At 35.0% G+C, this 22,351-nt stretch overlaps 1 protein-coding gene and 1 non-coding gene across 16 annotated transcripts in view; one reads left to right on the plus strand and one right to left on the minus strand.

Moving 5' to 3' along the window:
* The window catches only part of KDM6A (lysine demethylase 6A), a 224,740-nt gene that overhangs the window by 89,941 nt on the left and 112,448 nt on the right, over positions 1 to 22,351 (minus strand). For 13 of the 15 annotated variants that reach the window (XM_057718321.1, XM_057718322.1, XM_057718319.1 and 10 more), the window contains 3 exons: positions 20,433 to 20,491; positions 11,438 to 11,558; positions 317 to 371 (listed from right to left, as the gene is read on the minus strand). In XM_057718321.1, the coding sequence (XP_057574304.1) occupies positions 317 to 371; positions 11,438 to 11,558; positions 20,433 to 20,491 (235 nt within the window). The remainder of the gene's footprint in view (positions 1 to 316; positions 372 to 11,437; positions 11,559 to 20,432; positions 20,492 to 22,351) is intronic. The other 2 variants (XM_057718325.1, XM_057718324.1) reach the window with 2 other exon arrangements.
* LOC130842816 (U6 spliceosomal RNA) lies at positions 11,721 to 11,827 on the plus strand. Its single transcript, XR_009050589.1, has one exon. It is a non-coding gene; the product is annotated as a U6 spliceosomal RNA (small nuclear RNA).

A 22,351-nucleotide genomic window follows, 5' to 3' on the forward strand; every position in this document is an offset into this window, starting at 1 on the left:
CTGGCAGATCCTATTTTTAATCCCCCCAGTCATCTACAATGTAACTAATACAGAAATAATCAATCTTGTTCACTAGCACAGATAATTTTAATTCAAAAACCCAGTTCACTGGCATATCTATTTTAGATGCAGGCTGCTCATAATAACTGGTCTCACATGTTCCATTTGTACAAGTAGCCATGGCAACAAATACAGTTAGATTCAACAACTCTAGAGTAAAAAAATTACACAAGATTTATGACTATTATTATTATTACTATTATTTGCCATGAAGTGATCTGAACACATGTAGAAAACTATGGTACTTAATACTTACTTTCAGCATTGGACAAAGTGCAGGGATTACAGTCAACCAAAGCTAACTGAAAATGCTGCAAGAAGAGAGTGAGAAAATTAATGCACTAAATTCAATCATATAAATGTATCTTAAAATAATTTTCAGGTATGGAAGATCTAATATAATAATGAAACTATGGGACTTCCTAGGTGGTGCAGTGGGTAAGAATCCGCCTGCCAATGCAGGGGACACGGGTTCGATCCCTGCTCCAGGAAGATCCCACATGCTGTGGAGCAACTAAGCCCGTGCACCACAACTATTGAGCCTGTGCTCAAGAGACCATGAACCACAACTATGGAGCCCGTGTGCTGCAACTACTGAAGCCCACACGCCTAGAGCCTTTACTCCACAACAAGAGAGGCCGCCACAATGAGGAGCCTGTGCAGCACAACGAAGAGTAGCCCCCGCTCGCCGCAACTAGAGAAAGCCCGTGTGCAGCATGAAGACCCAACACAGCCAACAAATAAATTAATTTAAAAAAAAATGAAACTATGCTATGCAAATAAAACATAGTAGACAACCAACTAGCATCACCTTGAACATTTATTGCTGACAACAAACAGGTTGCTGCATTATTTCCTTCAAACGGTGGAGAATGGAGAATTAGGGTAAGAATTAACTTGATATCAAGTTATCCTATGTAAATTTTTGTTTATATGGAAAAAGAATCAGGTTTTTAAGTCTTCTAGAAAATAGGAAGTATTAGTTATAGAACACTTCAAATAGAACACATCATTTCTAGTATCTAAATCAGATGCAAAATAGATGTACCTATTAGACATAAATCAGCAGAAATAACCATCAATTATGATCATCAACCCCCAAACCTAAAGATGCCATATAGTAAAATATCTAGCATGTAGGTAATATTAAACCACTACTAATTTACAGCATCCACTTGTAATAATATCATAAGCTGCCCCCACCCCCCAAGATACATGTCAAACTCAAGATGTAATGTTAATCTTTAAGAATACAAATCATCATAAAGAACACTGGGTGCTATTTGGCATCTAGTTTATCAACTTTAAACCTGCTATATAAACTAAGAGAAGGCAAACAAGTATTAGAGTTGGTATAAAATATTTAAAATTTAAAAAAGGTAAATCTCTTTGAACTCTTCTAAAAAATATTTCCAGAAATGTATATTCAAATTTTCTGAGTCTCCACAAATTTTTACTATTAAAAGTAATCAAAAGCCAAAGTAGAAACCATTTTCTAAAAATTACCACGCCTATCCACAATCCAAATGTCTAAAGAGTTGTATTTTTTTTAACTGCTAGACAAAATGAAAATTGATATGTACAATGACAACTTCTAGATATAAGCCCAAAAGAACTTTCTTTATCGGAACTTTGTTTATCAAGAGAAATCAGCAGCAAACTCTTAGTACTGTATTTCAACACAGAATCAACAAAACTACACTTGATCAATTAAAACCCTCAATTAACAAAAATAAACTAATGTCAGCTACCAAGTGTTAAAATGAAAGAAAGATTAGAAGGCATAATTCGGTATGAAACAGTAGTTACTATATTCATTCACGAATGTCTGTTATGTGCATGCATAATTAGGCTAGCCTACATCTGCAGTACTCAATATTTAAGAGTTGTAATATTCTGAATGCGCGAGCTACGAACAAAATGACTATGACCCTTAAATATTAAATATTTAATCCATTCGACAAATACTTCAAGACCCTATAATATCCTTAGGACAATGCAGATACTAGGGACACAATGATCAACAAAAGTGAAAAATTATTTGCCGTGACTGAGTGAATGAAATAAAAAATCCAACATCTGAACACTTCAAGAACTGCTTTTATTTTCCCCTGGCCTACAAAGCTGATTTTATGCCCTCAAACATCCTTTTATTGTGCTACCATAGCAATAGAAAACAGACTATTTTAAAAAGTGAGTACTATGAAAGCAAAGCACGCCTTATAACCAATTGTTTTCCTCTAGACAAAAAGAGGTACAGCAGCCACACATTCAGATTGTACTACATTTCTAAGTCGAATCTATCCTGCCAGCATATATTAATATTTAGATAAGAGAAGACAGACCTTTCCTAACTGAGCCAAAGGATGCAAACTGACCTGCAAAGAAACACCCTTTTAAGACGGCAGTATTTTAGTTTTACTATTTCACTGAAACCCCACAAAGAGCAGAGAGATGCATAATCCGAACTGCCCAACCTACATTTCATGTATCAACATTCAAGGTCCTATAACAAAACCTGGCAGAAAGTTTGGATCATGTTTTATGTAATTATTAACCACTCTTAAAATCAGCAATGAAGTCACTGACAAACATTTCAAACCCAAAACATCATGAAATATTAAACATTTCCAAACCGCAATGATGCGTAAAAATTAACTCAGCAAAAGAGTACATATTCAAAAACAGGCATGTGAGAATGAAAGAACTTACAGAATTACTTAAATTTAAGAAACTAAGAATAGCCACACAAAACCATCCCACATAAAGAAAACCACAGATACACCTTTCAGTAAACTAAAAGGAGATGAGGGACGAAGGTGGGGATGGCATGACGTCACTGTTTCATTTCTAGTATCTAAGCCAGATGCAAAATATCTTTAACATATAAACCAGCAGAAATAACTATCAACTATGATAATCCGCCCCAAACCTGAAGATGCCATGGTAAAATAGCTAGCACCCATCCTTGCAACCAACAGAAAGCTAGGAAATAAGGGCACCTCACACTGAAATATTGCAGTACTGAAACTGACTACTGCTGTGTGAAATGGTTACTATGTAGTAGAGGCTTTTGCAGTTCAAAGACTATATACAAACCTCAAGGCAGCAAGCATTCTATAGAAAATTAATTTCCAAGCAAGAAGGTTTATCTAAGACATTTTTTTCTAATGTTACAGTGATTTTCTTTTAATAGAGCACTTCTGGTCCAATTTAATACGAGGTTCAATTCATTACAGTTTCTGTTGACATCTTTATCACCCAAGTCACTTTTTCTTGAAAAGGTTTTGACCCGGTTCAATATTTCAAAATAACTTTACAGTATTTTGCTTTCTATAGACTAAGGAACTTGATTTCTATCTGGAGGGGGAAATCTATAGTGATGTAATTATCATACAAAACTCGAGTTTAAAGATTTTATTTCCCTTTAAAGTGTTTTACTTCTAGCTGTATGGTCTGTGAATTATCTCACAATCTTTTCAATTGTAGACCCCTCCAACTGTATTCCCAATCCTGAAGACAAGCAATGAGATAACTTTTCATAACTGACAAATTATGGTTGTATGTATAAATTATTAATTTGGAGTGATATTTGGATTCCAGATCCAATCTTGGATTTTCTGATTCAGTGGGTTGGGGACCACACCCTATGAACCAGATAAGCTTCTGCAAATTATTCCAAAGCACAGTCGGGGTTAAATCCAATATTTAAAATTCGTAAATTGTGTGCTTACCCCAAAAGCCTTATTTCAGTTCATGTAGACAAGGTATGTGTAGTCAATACTGCTGTCTATATTCAATTAAAGGAGATGCAGCTTTTTAAGAATAAAATGTTGGCAACCAGTTTTTACTCTACTGCAGGCACTCTATAATGGCTATGCATCTACGCAAGTGAATAAAAGGCTCACTGAAATTAATGTTCTAATAGAAGTTTAAAAGACAATTCCACAGCAGAGTCCAAAAGATACAGATGAGGGAAGAAAGGTCCTTCAGGCTGAGGAAACAACTTATGTGTACACAGCCCTTATGAAACAGCCACAATTTTGAAAGTATGATTTAAAACCAACAAACTTCATTCCTAAAACTAATAGTCTATGATAAATGAATGAAACTAGGGAAATGCCTTGGGATGTGATGGTACTTACTTTAGGGATTTGGTCTCTGAAAATAAGATACAGAACTAAAACGAAAGTTTTGGTAGTGTTTGTGAGCTACGATGCCTGGCCAAGCTGATCTGACTGAGGTTCTCTCAAAGCCCTCAAACTCAGTTCTTCCATTCTCTTTGTAATACAAGATTACTATAACAGTTTCAAGGAGAGACTCTACTGCACCAATGACTAATAGCTAATAGATCCTGTCGATCTTCACTCAAAAGAAGAGGCTCCTTCTTTTGAAGTTTAGGTCTCTTCCAAAACTTTAACAGAAAAAGGTAAGACAAAAGACATTCTATACTGAAGATGTACAAAATCTTATTTCTAGCCCTTCTTTTCAGCTCCAGACTTATAGCTGTCTATACCAACATCTGATATCCCTTGGGTACCTCCAGCTCAATATACTCCCAAATGACCCATCTCCATTCAGAGGCTTTTCACCTACCAATCTCAAAACCTGCTGCTACTTTCTTTAGTCATTACTTTAGTTAACAGAAAAGTGATTCAAGTCAATGAATGGGGAATCTCTACTCACATTGAATCTGTTAATAAATTAACTCCTTTATTAAAACTCCTTAAGATCTCTAGGATGTGTTACCTTTTATCCATCCATCCATGCATTCATCCACAGATCTTGCTCACCTTTCTTCCTGTAACTGTGTCCTACCTAGTCTCCCAATTCCTTTCTACCACATTTTGTAAAAGTAAAGGTATGCAACCAATTAGATTCTAAAACACTGGTTCTAGCGTATGTCTAATCTGTGTACACAATTAGAACATGTATTGACTTAATTCTCAAATTCTTTAAATCTAGTGTACAATTTGTGTTCATACCAAAAGAAGACTAATGTGTACACAAATAACAAAGTGGACATAATATATATTTTATAAAGGGGATACTGTAACAATCTGCATTGTAAAACCCTGTTTTGGAACATAACCTTTAAAAAAAAATATGTGACACTGGATACACTGAATGCTTCATAAAGCTGCATTCAAAGACCAAATATTTACAACCACAGAATTAAGTAGTTATCAGTAAACACTAAAAAATGCTTTTCGATTAGAAATGACTTCTTGTAGTTAAAACATATCTGAGGAGAGAAACCTGACACGGGAAACCTGGACTCATCCCAACCTCTCAGCATCAGAGAGTATGGTTACTGCACATCTATGAGTAGTCATGTGCTTTTCAAACATGTATCTGAGGAACTGAAGTACTTCAGCTATTTACACTACTTCACACTTGAAGGTATGTAACAGAATTCAGGGCAGAAATAAATATCAAATGGAAAAACAAAACTGGGCAGGCAAAGTGAGTTGGAGAGAGCCCTATTAAGTGGTTAGATAAATCAATTAGCAGATCACCTCATACCAGATAATATCTAGAAAAGACTGAAAGGTAAAGCAGAACAGCAGAAAAAGGAAAGAGCAGGGAAAAGATGTTTGTCCACAAATGAGGAAAAATGGACAGAAGACAAAATAAACAGCAGTGACCATCCTCTGCCAAAAGGAACAGTGACATTACACTCAGGTGAAACCAAGTTCCACTGCCAAAGTGGGAATTGGGGTGGTGATGTTTACAGGTACAAAAGTGAAGCTAGTAGATAACTAGATCCAATGCACTGCATAGACATTACAGTCAACAACACTGTACTATAAACTTCAAAGTTGCTAAGAGACTAGATCTTAATTGTTCTCACCAAAAAAAAGAAAGAAAGAAAGAAAAAAGATAATTATGTAACATGGTAGAGGTGTTACATAATGCTATATTGATGTTTGTTTTGCAATATATGTGCATCAAATGAACACACTATACACATTAAACTTACTCAAAGTTGTATGTCAATTATACCTCAATAAAAAATTAAAAAATTTTAAAAGCCTAGAATTTTCAAAATGCCAGCTGGAAGAATTAAGCTATTGAGCATCATGAAGGAAACAGGATACAGAGAAATAAAAGCAACTTTTATTATCTTTAGACAACTGAATTAATAAAAAATATGCTGTTAAAGCTTCAACAAAAAATATTACAGATATCTTAGAAACTTAAGGCCTGGTTAAAACTAATTTAATAGCTAGCAAGTATTTTTATAATACACAGAATTCATAGTATCTTAATTAAATGAAACAAATGATTTATACATTCCACATTAATGAATAAAATAACAGACGAGGCATTTCAGATTCCAAAAGTGGCTTCTAAAAGGAAGTACATATCATCATGCCTTCACTTATTCTACCTTAATAACTTCGCATAAAAAAATATGACAATAAAATTCCTGAGTCTATATAAAGGGTATGAGATTAAATCAGATATCCGGAAGTGAAGTAATTTCTAGAGGAGAGTAAAGTGCAAAAAAACAAAAAAGAAAAAAGTGGAAATGCTATTTCACTCAGAAGTTTCATGTCAGGTATAATAGTAGAAGGGAGACAACCTGAATGAACTGGTTAACAGGGGGCTTCTAGAGAAAACCTGCACCGTCAGTTTGTGTAGGAAAAAATTCTGTTAAGAGATGACAAATAAAATCAGCCTCTTTTTTCTCCCCAATGTTTCCAGCCTATCCTATGAGAGGCATTTTGTCATTTTATAGTCTCTTCCATTTCATTAATCTATCCACTGAAGAAACACTAAGCACCTGGTAAAATGCCAAGTTAACACACAAGTCTCATTTGAGTTCAACCCATTTCCTTTGAATCATCTCTTGTATTAATAATTCTCATCTTCCTAACCCTTTCACATTATTCCACAGCACTTATCATCTTCAAATATCAAATTGTAAGGGGGGACTTCCCTGGTGGTCCAGTGGGTAAGACTCCGCAGTCCCAGGGCAGGGGGCCTGGGTTCAGTCCCTGGTTGAGGAACTAGATCCCATATGCATGCTGCAACGAAGATCCCGCATGCCGCAGCTAAGACCCAGTGCAGCCAAAATAAAGAAAGAAAATAAATAATAAATTAAAAAAAAAAAAAATTGTAAGGGGACTTATATTGGAAACCCAGACAACTATTCACAAGTTCCCATAAAAAAGCCACCCTCTTTACCTTTAAAAATCCAAAAAAGTTCTAATGCTGACATATCTTAGGGAAACTTAAATATGTAAATATTAGGGAGTTTTTTTAATAATCTTTATTAAATTAAATAGATGCATTGGTATTAACTTACTGAAGAATATGGGTGTTATTAAATCTTATTTTGCATTTACTAGCTTCATACGAGGAAAATAATTTTAATAGTCTGCCAGGATATAAAAATTAGAGGTATTATATGAAACTACTTGTCAAAATTGGCATACTTTTACTGAAGTAATGATAGCACACTACCTCAGATATTTAACAAATGTAAGCAATTATCATTAATATCATTAAAAAGTAATGAAATAAAATTCTGAATTAATTATATGGAGGTAAATAGGCAACCAATCCCACCTGGGGGGATATTATCTGAAGCAGGAAAGAAAAACAAAATATCATGTAGAAATGTCACCCTGAAATGGACTCTGGTTCAGATAATACTAAACTAGTTAATAAATTAAGAAGTGGTACCTCTGCCCCTCAACTAAACACAAGAAATCTTTATTGGCCAATTTAATGGAAAAATAACACCATATGATTGAAAAGTAAGCTGGGCATTAACTTCACATTTCGAGGATGGACAGGGTGACAAAAATACAAGTATTAAATTCTAGGACAAGAAAATGGATTTCACGCAAACAATATCTGTACTGGCCCCAAATTAGAGGAGTTTTAGATACGGTATATAAACTGAGAACTAAAAAGGAAGAGCTGAAAAAACTTGTCAGATACTTCAATATATATATTATTTAATCTTTATAACAATCTTGTGGAGCAGGTACAGTTATTCTAATTCTACAGACATAAAGAAAAGTTAGGCATCTTGCCCAAAGTCACACAATTAGTTTAGGGGCAGGGTCAAATTTTAAAACCAAATTTGCTTGCTCTGAGAGCTGTTTACATAGAACCAAAACAGAACAAATCTGTTTCAGAAATACATTTTGGGAGAGAAAAGTTATTACCAGAGATAGAAATAAAACAGGAGGCCCTGGAATGCATTTCATGTGTGGGTGAAAAGAAGGAATCTATTATGAAAATAAACTGTATTTTATTTAAATATTTTACCATCTAAAACATACTGTATATGTTGTATCTCTCTATCCCAGAGGGAAAGAAAATAAGGCAGAGAAAACCACATCTGTAATGGACAGACTGTATGCACCACCCCACACCAAAATACTCTTGTTACCCACCCCTCACTCTTCTATTAGATAGGAATAGCATATTTAGGAAATTGAGCTCTGCTCAAAAAGTGGACATAACTCGTCTAAGAATAATTACATCTTTGATAAGGAATCATTGAGAATGGCCATGTGGTCTAATTCTGGCCAATGAGATGCAAAATGAAGTTTTTTTTTAAGGACTTTTATTGAGATACAGTTAACAGACAATAAACTGCATATATTTAGAGTGTACAATTTGCTATCCCAATCTCCCAATTCATTCCCCCCCAACCCTCCCCACTTTCCCCACTTGGTGTCCATATGTTTGTTCTCTACATCTGTGTCTCTATTTCTGCCTTGCAAACCAGTTGATTTGTACAATTTTTCTATATTCCGCATATATGTGTTAATAAGTGATATTTGTTTTTCTCTTCAAAATGAAGTATTCTTGAAAAGATCAACAGCAAGTCAGGATCTTTCTCCTCAATAATATAATAAATCAGGTATTTACTGAGCACTCACTATATGCCAGCACTACATTAAGCATGTAAACCACTACTCTATAATGTAGAGTAGTGGTATAGGTGCTTTTCTTTATGAGACATGAAAAAGAAATCAGCTCACTCTGACTGCACCTGGCAGCCAGCCTTAAGAATAAGCCAACATAGAACACAGAAGAAAATGAATCCTTAATGAAACACTGGATCAGCTGCATCAACCAATGCTGAAGGCTGGACTTTCCATTATATGAGCTACTTTTTTGGTTGTCATTTTAACCAGCTTCAGTTGGAGTTTTCTGAGGTTGTAGCCCAAAGCATCTACACCAATACACTGTGCTAGGAAACAATTCATGTAGTGGAAAAGTCACCAGAGGCTCCACAGCTATTCATGTGAAGGTAAAGTGCTAGCCAGTCCACTGTACGAAAACTGGAGGGCACCTAAGGGGAATGGGACATATCATTCCTTCTAACTCCTACATTCATTTACACTAAACGCTAAGCACTTACAGTAATATACTGAAATACCTCCTCTTCGACTACAAATGGTGATGCCTAAAATTCTCCTGAACATAGACGAGGAATACTGTAGAGAGAAGCCTTAAAAAGCCAATGTCAAGATGAGATAAAAATCAAATGAAACCTTCTCATTATGGGGAAGAGAAATATCAAGGACTCCTCAAATTCTTTTCTATGTTCATAGAAATGAAACAAACATCAGAATGGTTTCGAGTATTTTAAATAAATGGAAGAAAATCCCCAAAAAAGAAGATTGCACTTACTTACTTAAGGCAACCTCGTTAAAATCACTATGATTTGAAAGTCTGTTAGCCTTTACTCCTGAACAAATGAAAGTTTTATACACGAAGGTTTCTGTTAAACATGAGTAAGTAAGAACACTTTGAATTAGCCATGGAACACTGCCCAACGCTGTTTCCCCTGATTAAAGGGGATTTTAAATATTGCCACCTTCATGGAAAGAGAGCTTTGCATCCACAGAACTGTTTAAGGTACCACTGCACTGCTATTCAGAGATAGTTACATTTCAAAACTTGGGACAAATCTGATTACTTTTTTCCACTCAAATATATTTCCTGAACAACATTTACAAAACTGCTACCAAAAACACTTCTGTAACACACGATAAGCATATTGTGACAGTTCTGTAAAAAGCTCAAATAAGTTGATTTTGTATTATAAGCCATTTTAAGAGTCTGGTTTACACTGTGAATGTCCAATAGGAGGTCACAATATCCAAAGTGGCATATCTGAACTTATTTTCCATTGCGAGCCCATCACATGCCAAAGCATAATTTGAGACATGCTGCTCTAAACTTGAGGAAAATTGATAACTTCTAGGCATCCCGTAGTCTTCACATTACTTACATTTGCCCTAGGGCCTATTCCTCAAATTGCACTTACCTTTGACAATTGTGTGATCTGAATACTTTCACAATCTACTTATTTTAGTGTTTTGGACTGTATACCTCTCTCTTTCATACTGTCAGTGCTGTTTTTTATAAACTCATGAAAGATAGAAACAGTATTTGCAAAATTGTCTACTTTAAAACTCTAGAACAATTAGGCACTCCTAAATACAGTTTTGTTGTTTTTTTTTTAATTTCAGTAGTTCCTCATTAGTGAATTCAAATTACAACCCACTGTAAAGTCATTCTTTACCTCCCTCCTGACCTTTCGGAATGAAGATAATCTGCAATGGACATATTTAGAACATGGCAACCATTATAGTCATAAATTCACAAAAATTTAGAGTTTTCCTAGAACTTCTAATCCTGTCAAAAAGCAATACTTTTGTCGAGCAGGGAAGCACTATTTTCATGAAAAGCCCGGTAAGACCTAAAGTGACAGCATAGAGAGCACAAGAAACTCAATGAAAAACTTGAGAAATGTTAAATTCTACTGAAACTAAAATATTTAACAATGTATTATTTTACCCAACAATGTTTATACTCACAAACCAGCAGTTTAAATGACTAGCAAAGAATACACTTCTTTATAATTTAAGATATGACACGTACTCTACTGGTAGAGGCAGAGATTTCTAGTGAGACCCATACAAGTAAATGGTCAACAATGGGGTCACAGATCCAGAATCATTATGCAGCTGCTTCTGACTTCTATGGTTGCCAATCACTAACAGTGGAGTGACTCAGATGTCCAAATTGAGATTGAAACCTTGACCCTGTCCTGATGACAGACCACAATTAAAGCTTAAGGGAAAAAAAAAGTTTAATGATATAATTAGTTACCTATGTCTTAGCATCATAACTATTTTGTACTCTGAAACCCAAACTTAAGTATCTTCCACTTCATAGCTGATAAACAGTTCTTTCATCTAAGTTTTCAAATTTTCTTTTGAAGTACCATATAAATTCCAACATTTCTCAATGTTATAATATTTAACAACCCCTTCCCCCCCAAAAAACCCATAAAAATGAAACAGTGCATCTTGGAAAAAACACAACAACCTACCTTTAAACTAGACTCATAGTCTGTGTTCACTTTGAACATAAGCCCAAGCCGTAAATGAATTTCCTTGGCTCGACAAAAGCTGGGATCAACATAAAGCACCTCCTGAAATGCTTTAATTGCCCTGAAAGAACATAGACATAAGATATCTTTACTTTTTAACACTTACATCAATTTTCGCTTGGTAGCACAGTAAAACTTCTCTTTTTATGCAATTCTGTTTTAAAGGAAATGCCAGTTTTATAAAAATGATGTGAATGAATAGCTTTCTTAAAAAAAGACTGGGGTGCTCACTTCGGCAGCACATATACTAAAATTGGAACAATATAGAGAAGATTAGCATGGCCCCTGCGCAAGGATGACACACAAATTCGTGAAGCGTTCCATATTTTTAATTTAAAAAAATTAAAAATAAAAATAAATAAAAATTAAAAAAAATAGAAAAAGACTGGGAAGGGGTGCCTGGATCTTTTATGTAATTGAACGTGTGTAATATAAAAGGAAAAAAGGAAGATCAGTTGAATTTATTCTCAATTATTCAAATAATATTTTATGGCTTAATAAAATTCTCCGTGTAAATAACTGATTTCACTGTTTCTGGAATTTCCCAGGGGAGAAAGGGGTGGGGTAGATAGGATAATTTTGCTTTTAAGGAAGGAGAGATTAATCCTGTTTCTAGTCTACTCCATAAAATGTCTTCTTTTTTTAAACTTTGTATTTCTATTTTTCATATTTAGGTTTACAATCCATCTGCACCTTTTTTTTTATAAGGGGTCAGTTTCCATTTTTTCCTATACACATATCCAATACCCCCTACAACATCTGTAGAAAATACCATCCTTACCACAGCTCTACAGTGCCACATTGTCCTAAATCAAATGTCCATATCAAAAGTCTTGGTCTGTTTCTGGGCTCTCTATTCTATGTCACTTTATGTCTATCAGTCCATCTTTGCCCCATATTCACATTTTATCTTTCATAAAAACTCTTAATTACCAGTAGAACATATACAAGGATGAGGAAGGAATACTTTTCACTGAATACATTTTTATATCACTTAATTTAATCACATGAATGTACTATGTACTCAAAAATGAACTAAAATTATGACAAAGAAAAATGTCTACTTTGAATTTTGAAAATTATAGTATCAGATAACAGTATTTTAGGCATCATTTTAAATCTCTCTACATGATTTAAGGCTTATCCCAAGTACAGGCTAATATTTTTTTGCAAAGCTTTTTATCAACTATTCTCTGCTTCTATTTAATCTTAAAGGAGGATACTTAGAATCTTAGACAATTCCAAAGCAAAAGTCAATCTTTTAGATAAAAGTTCAAAATGTAATACCACAAAATAGAGCAAAACAATATTCCCTAAGTCTAAGTAACTTTATTTTGACTTGTGTATTATCTATTTCTCCTCCCCCCAAAAAACGGTGTGTGGTTATATACATTTATTATAAAATTAAGGGTTCTAAAAGGTAATATTTATTGTGAGGAGCAATAGATGGGAGCAATAGGTCTGGCATCAGATACCGCTACACCTGGTTAAATACATTCTTCCTGAAGAGGAACTCAGCATCTATGTGTTAGATGGCATTTCAAATGGGTGGGGCTGTGTATGTGGTTTATTATCTGGAATGTACAGACAGTAGAGGGGAGTCAAAGGCCTGATAAGAAAGAATTTGTGTAAATTACCTTTCTCATTCAAAGGCGGCTTCCTATTTCTCTCAATCAGACTTCAAGATACTCATCTGCATGCTGCTAAGAAGTTTTCTATACTTTTCTCAAACCTTTCTAATAAGAGGAGGTGCAGCTTTAGCCTCTATATTCTCTTGGTCATATCTAGAGCACCACCTTCTAATAGAATAGATTGTGTGCACAGGCACGTGTGTGTGAGAGAGAGAGAGAGAGAGAGAGAGAGAGAGAGAGAGAGAGAGATGGGGGGGATACAACACACACATGTTGGGGAGGGGCATAAAAAAGGTAAGGAAGAGAACAACTGCAGCAATAAATAATGCCAGTTAAAAGATGCGACTGGAACAGGATATGCTTTGGAAGCTTCTGGGGTGATAGCAATTTTTTATTTCTCGACCTGAGTCATAGTTACGAATGTTTATTTTATAAATAACATGTAAAGATGTATACTTATGCTTGTGTAATTTTCTTTTAAGTATGTTATATTTTATAATAATAAAAATTGAGACTAATGCTTCATTAAGTCCTAATTAATCTTACCTTACGATATGGGTCAGAGAACTCCTATGGAATGGGTCAGAACTAAGCAATGTCCACACATGCCAATTAAAAACCCAGGCAGGAAAGAGTGGATATATGTATATGTATAACTGATTCAGTTTGCTATACACCTGAAACTAACACAACCTTGTAAATCAGGTATATTCAAAAAAAAATTTAACAAAACAAAACAAAACAAACAAAACTAACCAAAGTTAAAAAAAAACAACCCAGGGAGGCCTGAGTCAAATCCATGAAAGAAAAAGAATGAAAGTGGAAGACAGCAAAGGAAAGAAGGAATAAAGGAGAAAAAGAAGATAGGAAGAAAAACAGTCTAAGGAAGGATGTATGCGAAAGCGAAGAAGGAAAACATAGAGCATCAATAACAACCCCTTGGGAGAAGTATTTCCTACTCTGTCTCAGGTTCTATTTCCAGCCTTTTCCCAACCTACTGTTCACAGATGTGTTTTACTCCATAGGTGCCTTTAGCTCTTATCCACTTAGTTCACAAGTACTTGTCACACAAGTACAAAGAAACACAGGTTTATTTTAACAAGTTCTCTACACATGTTAACATACTGGAATTTTTTTTTTTTTTTAATTATTAACCTACCAGCAAAAACACATGTTCCAATACACTAGTCTGGGCTACACTGTGTCTACTCTTTAAGGACGATTAAAAGCGCCCATGACAAGGTAGGACAATGTATATATATATATATTCATCAAGTTCTCTGGGTTGTTTCAAAGTTTCCCTCAAATTCAATACTTGCAGATTCGATGTTCAATATCTCATCATTAGATAAATGAAACAGACTCCTTAAAGACTACCCTTGCTCTGCGCTCTAGCTTGCCTCTGCTTCCTCAAATATGTGGCTCCTGTGACTGCCTACTAACCATGATACTCTTAAGTCAAATCTCCACGTAGCATTTAACGTCTGTGAGCAGTTACACCCATCCCCAGTCATACCCCAACATTGCTCCTCCTCAGCTGTGAGCTGGCCTATCTCAGGAATTCCTTCATGCAAATACTGGCCCTCTTGGCTTCACTGCTTCTCCTCAGGATAGTCTCCTGACCTGGAATATTTTCATTCTTCTGCTTCACTCTAAATCCACTATTACCTTTAAGACTTACCACCCAAACTCAACATCAACTATTTTTTGCTTAGTGTCAACCAGCGGTTAAGGTTCACTCTATAATCAAATCATTTCATTCTCTACCTATTAGTGTGGTCTCCAGTTTTTCCAAGTAGTCTATTTCTTGAGGTCTACATTCCTTTTTTATTTTTAAATACTCTAGACATTACAGGAAAATGTTTAATATCTGTTTACTGACATCATCACTTTTATAGTTAGCTGACTGGACTTCTTGTTGAGGGGGTGGGAAGGGATGCACCATAGTCTCTTTACTACTCAGTTCTCCTCAGCTAACAAAACAGAACTAAGTTCATTTTCACTTGCTTTTCTAAACTTTTCCCATCTTTCTCTATGTGTTGCATCCACCCCTTGGGGTGGGAGAAGAAAAGGAAAAAAGAATGTGTTTGTATGTTAGGAGGGAGAAAGTGTGTGGAGAAAACAGGTACCACTCAGACTACATTTTAATTCTGGTCATCATTTTAATGCATTCATATCTCACCAAACCACATGTAGCCAGAACATGATGTGTGCAGCACAAGCCAGACTAAACCATCAACACATACAAATTCTGCTGATGTCAGTATTCTGACTGACAGACAATTTTAGAACATGAAAAATAGCTACCTAAAACTATAAAATACTTTTAATGATACAATGCCTGGAAAGGTTTATAGTTTTCAAATATTAAAGCATAGTCTCTACTGAAATATTAAAAAAAGTGCATACTGCTATGCATGAGTATCCATGCATTTCTTAAAATCTAAAAAATGTTTTTATAGGACCAAAATTGTTTTTATAGACTTTCAGTTTAAAATTTTTTGCAACTAATGTTTGCCACTGTTAACAATTTTTAAAAGAAAATGACAAAAAGCTAAAACTTCAATAGCGCTACCTGAAAAAAACACACACACACTGAGTATATTTTAAAACAATGGTCATTTTCTATAAGATTTCTAGAAAGTCATTTTTTAGAACTTTACCAAACTATAGAAAAATAATGATATTAACTAAACATACTAGCACAAGTTTTAGTACATTTGAAAAGAGACAAAATGAAACTTTAAGTTCTCTGACGTTAATAAAGCTGAGTCTAGAGATTTCCCTTAAGGATATCTGAAGGGATAAAGGAACTAATTTCACAAATTTTCATACTAATAAAAGGGAGAATATTCTAGCTCGAAATCAGTAACAACATATACACACAACAGATATATACTTCTATACACACACACACATTAGGAAATCTAGAGGTTCCTTCTAAATGAGACAAATAGTAAGATTTGATTAAGAACTCAAAGAGAGTTAAGGTAAGGTTAGATTTTTAAAGTGGAGATGGGAAGCAGACAGCAGACCAAACAGAGTAAATGGCAATGAACCAACTTACAGAGGTAAAAAATGCTCAAGACATTTTCAGGGAAATGTTAATACAGCAGTGACTGATGCAAAGAATATACTTAGGGGAATAATAAGGCTAGAAAGATCACTTGAGGTTGAAACAGAGAGGACCTTAAATGTGAGGCCAAGTTAGAAGTATCAGACACTAGGCTATTCACAGTGACATTTGCTAATGTATTTAACCTTCCTGATTCTTTTATCCTCTCCAGCCATCTTCATTTCATCACTGCAGACAGTGGGATTTTTTTTCCCTCCCCAATTGTAAAATTTATGTTTTTATTCATAATTTCCCTGAAGCTTAATCAATCCAAACCCTTCCAAATGCTCTCTAGCAATCTATGTGTCACTGGTAAGCATAACTTTACCAAAACTGCCTTATCTGCTAGTTTTTTCAAAACAGAAGCGAACAAACTCAACACATTAACACGAACTGTTTTATTTTAATAGAAATAAACTTTTGGTCTAAGAGCATTAGTTTGCAAATTGATAGCTCAAAAAACATCGATTAAATATTAAGTTTTTGCCAGACTCCATGCTAAACAAGCCTCAGGATCAATGGTAGTCACCTCAACTACATTAGGTTTATGTTTGCACCCAAAGCAGTGACTTTACAAGGAGAGCAGAGGTTCCTACACCCCTAAGAACACTTGTAACTGATACAACGCTAGGGAAATGAGTCCTGGAGAAAGTTCACTTGTGTTAACATTTCTGTCTTTTTGAACTCACCTCCACCTCCTTACCCTACTCCTCGCTGATGTCAACATAATAATAATCACTATATTTCCTTACCAGGCCTTATCAATTAGATTTGGGAAGCTAATTTCCAAAATCCTATGCCTCTGGCACAGAATTATATAGCTCTTAGATTTCCCACTATAAAACCATTCTGATACTGATCAATGGGAATACAAAAGGTTACAGGCTAGAGAGAGAGGAATGAAAAGGATTTTCAGGGGGATATATTTAGAAATATGGTTACAAATTATAATAATTTATTACTGTATGTATTTCAATTCCTTTCACCCAAGGATATAGGTTTCTTACTATAAAGGCAAGGAAAAGCTCAGTTCAAGGTACCCTTAGCAATTTGCCACCCTCGTGAAGAACAAGTGAAGGCATGGGCATGCACATGGAAAAGAACAGCTTTACAGATACTGGTTCTAGTTCACTGATGCATGTATTTTACTTTGTGCTTCTATGTCTTCCTTCCTCCTTATATATATATATTTTTTAAGTTTGGTCACAGATTACTGTGTATGATAACAGGAAAAGTGAATAATTACGATAAATCCAATGAGGATATAGAAGTTGTTCTACTACTTTCTGAAATGGGCTCGTCTAAGAAGCTGAAATTGAAACTGGAAAAACTGACCAAATAACTGAACTGATCTAGAAGCTAACAATAAAATCAACTCCAAAAAAAAAATTGGGGGGGGGGGGGGGGCGCGCACATGGGCGCATGCCAGCATAATATGGCAAGAAACAAGACAAACAAGGTAAAAGATAAAATCAGTTAAAACTGCTCTTAATAATTTATTACAGCACCATCACCAACCCCAACACACATGTTGGTTGCACACATTATTCTCAAATACTTAGTCTAATTAAATACCAACAGACACCACTTCCAACTATTAAATTCTACTTAAATTATAAATGTGCAAGAGATAGAACATTCTGAGCTAACAATACAAAAAAGACATGCCACACTCTTCTCTGGAAATATTTTTTCAACAAATCCCAAAGAACTTAGTGTGTGTTTGGGGGCGGGGGGTGCGCAGCAGGGAGCTATTACCAGAAATTAATGGGTACCTACAAATAAAACACAAATATAGTTTTAATCTAAGGAAGTTCCTATTCACGAAGGCTATACTCCAAAATTCTCACCAAACACCTACTTCACGCTTTCTAATTTTGTGGCTGTTCAAGAAAGAGCAAGATAAGTGAAAGTAAAAATTGGGGCACAGAGTTTGCGAAAGAACATTTGACCAGCAAGACAGAAAACACACATTCATGATGGATTAAGAGAGGGTGTGAGATATATCATTTTAGGAAGCAGCTAGAGCTGAAACTCAAGACATGAGAAAATGGTGGTAACCAGGACGGGATCAACAGAACAGAAGGCACTTATGAATTCAGACACTGCATCGTTCTTATATCATTTCAGTCTCATTTCTTAAGTCAACTGAAGGACACAGAAATCATATGTAGATAAGGAATCAAAAGATATAATTTTCCACACCACAAGCCCCTTAACTTGACATGGTCACATACTTTTTAATGCAATTCAATTTTGAACTGATGATAGCTTCACCTCACTACTGATTTTATGCTTTTACCTTTGATCTACAGGGAGTTCACAAGTTATCACAGGTAGGTGAAAACTAACTGGTGTGAGGTATACACATCCACTTCTCAACTACAGAGTTCCTTGTCTTGTGTTTCATCCAAACTATTTCTGGCTGGCCATAAAGACTGTACCAATGTGCCCAGGAGAATGATTACAAATACTGATTAAAAATTAACCACCTATCAATCTTCAAACTTGGGGACAGACTACAATAGACAAAATAATTAGATTGGGAAATCTGAGCATAAGTTTGCTTTTGCCACCAATTAAAAAGACATAATACTGAGTTACACACACACATACACATCCCTTGTTTTCTTCATCTATAAAATTAAGGAAAAAAACTAAGTTATCTCTAAGACCACTCTGGTTCTAAAAGTTTAGAATTGTGAATTCTGTGAATAGCGTCTTTAAGAAAGAGATTTTAGAACAGTCCTAATCTATTCTTGATTTTACATAAGATACACTGGATACGAAGTTAGGAGGCTTAAATTTAGACCTGTTCTACAACAATGGATAATTTAAAAGAAAAATATTACAAAGCTTCTTTGTGAAGATCAATTATAGCTTTGTAAAGTTTACAAAGAAAATGACTGATTTGAATGATTATAATACTCTATCCACAGAGGTGTTCTCTAACAATGCAGTGCTTCCATAGATAATCAAAAACCAAGAGGACCAAAAAACAAAGAGGAAAGAAAAGGAATGTGGGAAAAGTCATTCATGTCTTAAGTTTCATCTTTAGAGAGATCATATCAAATCATTGCCAATGCTTATTTAAAAGCTCTGCAATAAATATTCAGGGTACAACAGGTATATGACGGGGTTATAACCTTTGCTCAAAACATTCCCTTGGACTTTCGCAGTACTCACTCAGCTTAAAATTATGGAGAAGAGAAGGGACTCTGACAAAGTCGAATACATTTCCCAAAAAAAAAAGTCTACACAGGGCTTTACAGTTTACAAAATGTACATTATCTCATTTGATCATCAAAACTCTGTAGAAAAGGCAAGTAGCTGCAATGTACCTAAAACACACACACACACACACACACACACACACACACACACACACACACACACACACACGAGGAAACAGATCAAACTAAGTGGCAGTGCTGAGACCAGAATACCAATCTTTCAACTATGTTCTTTCCACTAGAGAATGTTGCTGTCTTGTCTGGTAAACAGAAAAACAACAAGGGGGCAAAGGTCATAATAACAGGGACCTATACTTAACCATTTATAAAATTTTATATATTTCTATCATATTTAATGTCTGACTCTGAAGATGTTACCACTATTCCTATTTTATAGAAGAGAGAACTGAGAGTTTATAATCTAGTGCCCAGTTACTAGAAATTGGAAAGTACTGTGGTGGGTGGGTGGGTGTGTGTGGGTGTGGGTGTGTGTATGTGTGTGTGTGTGTGTGAGTGTGTTGGTGAAGGAGGAAGGGAAGGAGCACTCAATACGTCTAAAAGTCTGAAAAGGAAATACTGGTCATCATAGATCATTTACCCACAGACCTTGAGAACAGAGTACAGACATTCCCCAGCTCAAATAATCTAGGGACCACCAGTCCATAATAAGTGACTAAGAAATTCCAAAAGCTTTCTACTCTAAGTCTTCTTCAATCAGAATCTAATATCAGATTCTTTTAGGAACATATACATTTCTAATAATCTAACGTGGGTCTATATCCCTAAAGGAACAAACTAATAATTTCAAGAGAGTACTGGAAAATGTAGGCTTAGTGATATTAAAATATTTTGTGTATTTATTACAGACACAAACACACACACACACAGAGAAAAATACAAACAAAATAAGCCATTTACTGGAAACAACTGGAGTTATTCATTTTATGTCAACTTACCACTGAAATGCATTGTAATGGAAGTAGACCAAACCAAGACCATACAAAAAGGCAGCATTCTGGAAAGAAAGGGAAAAAGAGACTTTTAGGGAAAGTATTTATGTCTAATATGTATGTTATTAACACTATAAAATATGGTATCCAGGATGTTTTAAGTTATAAAAACTCTATCCTGCATTACAATATATTTACAATACATTTTTAAAACACCAAAATAACTGATGAGTCAACAGATGGTACAGAATCCAATCAACTTTGACAGATTCTGTGGTTTCTTTTTAATCAAACCTGCCCTGAAATGAAAAATCTGCCAGCACATACAGATGGCCAATAGGCATATGAAAAGATGCTCAACATCGCTATTACAGAAATGCAAATCAAAACTACAATTAGGTATCACCTCATGCCAGTCAGAATGGCAATAAAAAGTCTGCAAAATACGGGGATATGTGTATAAAAACAGATGATTAAACTTGGTGTACCCCCCAAAAAATAATAAATAAATAAATTAAATTAAAAAAAAAAAAGTCTGCAAATAACAAATGCTGGAGAGAGTGTGGCGAGAAGGGAACCCTCCTGCACTGTTGGTGGGGATATAAGTTGGTGCAGACGCTATGAAAAACAGTATGGAGGCTCTACAGAAAACTAAAAATATAATTACCATATGATCCAGCAATCACACTCCTGGGCATATACCCAGACAAAACTATAATTCAAAAAGTTACATGCACCCCTATGTTCATAGCAGCACTATTCACAATAGCCAAGACATGGAAACAACCTAAATGTCCACTAACAGATAAACGGATAAAGAAGATGTGGTACATATATTACAATGGAACACTACTCAACCATAAAAATAATGCCATTTGCAGCAATGTGGATGCAACCCGAGATTATCATACTAAGTAAAGTCAGTCAGAAAAAGAAAGACAAATACCATATAATATCACTTATATGTGGAATCTAAAATATGAAACAAATGAACCTATCTACAGAGCAGAAACAGACTCACAGACATAGAGAACAGCCTTGGGGCGGGGGGGATGGACTGGGAGTTTGGAATTAGTAGATGCCAACTATTACATACAGAATGAATGGACAACAAGGTCCTACTGTATAGCAGAAGGAACTATATATTCAATGTCCTGGGATTAAACCATAATGGAAAAGAATATAAAAAAGAATATATATACATGTGTTTGTGTGTGTGTGTGTGTGTATGCATAACTGAGTCACTTCTCTGTACAGCAAAAATTAATACAACATTGTAATTCAACTATACTACAATTTAAAAAAAATCTGTCAGCAGAATTCATTTCCTAAATCTAAGAGAAAAACCTATTTTTCAGGAATAAGAAAACGTTTGGACTATGCTATCCTATTCTCTCTTGCTTTTATCTCTGTATTCTTTCTCTAGTTCTTTCTGTTTCTTGAACTGGATTTAATTTTATGTTCAGTGTTGCCAGGAGGTAGTTAGAATTCAAAGCCAATGCACAATATAAACCTAGAACAAATTTTAGTATTTAAAAAAACCCACATGCTATAATGACACCTAGCCATTTACATTTGGGGCTATAAACATGAGTGATTCCTTTTGTAGTACAAAACAGTGATGCTTATCCAGACTCAATTTGACCTCCGGCCCCATTATAGGAAACTAGCTAGCTACTTCCCTTTTTTCAAAAAGGGCAAACAGTTGAGTACCTACTATGGGTTCTCCAAAGTTATATTCTAAAACTTAAAAAATGTCAAACTCTTACTAAAACGTTTCTTACCACATTATTTTAGGTTGTATTTCCCCAGAAGTACACCCTGAAACAAAGGGTTTTAGTATTCCCAGTTTATTTGCGAAGTTACCCTAGGAAACACCAGAAAGAGAGTGGAGAAGTGAGGCAGGGAAGGGAAGGAAGCCAATA

The sequence above is a fragment of the Hippopotamus amphibius genome, chromosome X, assembly GCF_030028045.1.
Source record: "Hippopotamus amphibius kiboko isolate mHipAmp2 chromosome X, mHipAmp2.hap2, whole genome shotgun sequence".
NCBI classification, from domain to species: domain Eukaryota; kingdom Metazoa; phylum Chordata; class Mammalia; order Artiodactyla; family Hippopotamidae; genus Hippopotamus; species Hippopotamus amphibius.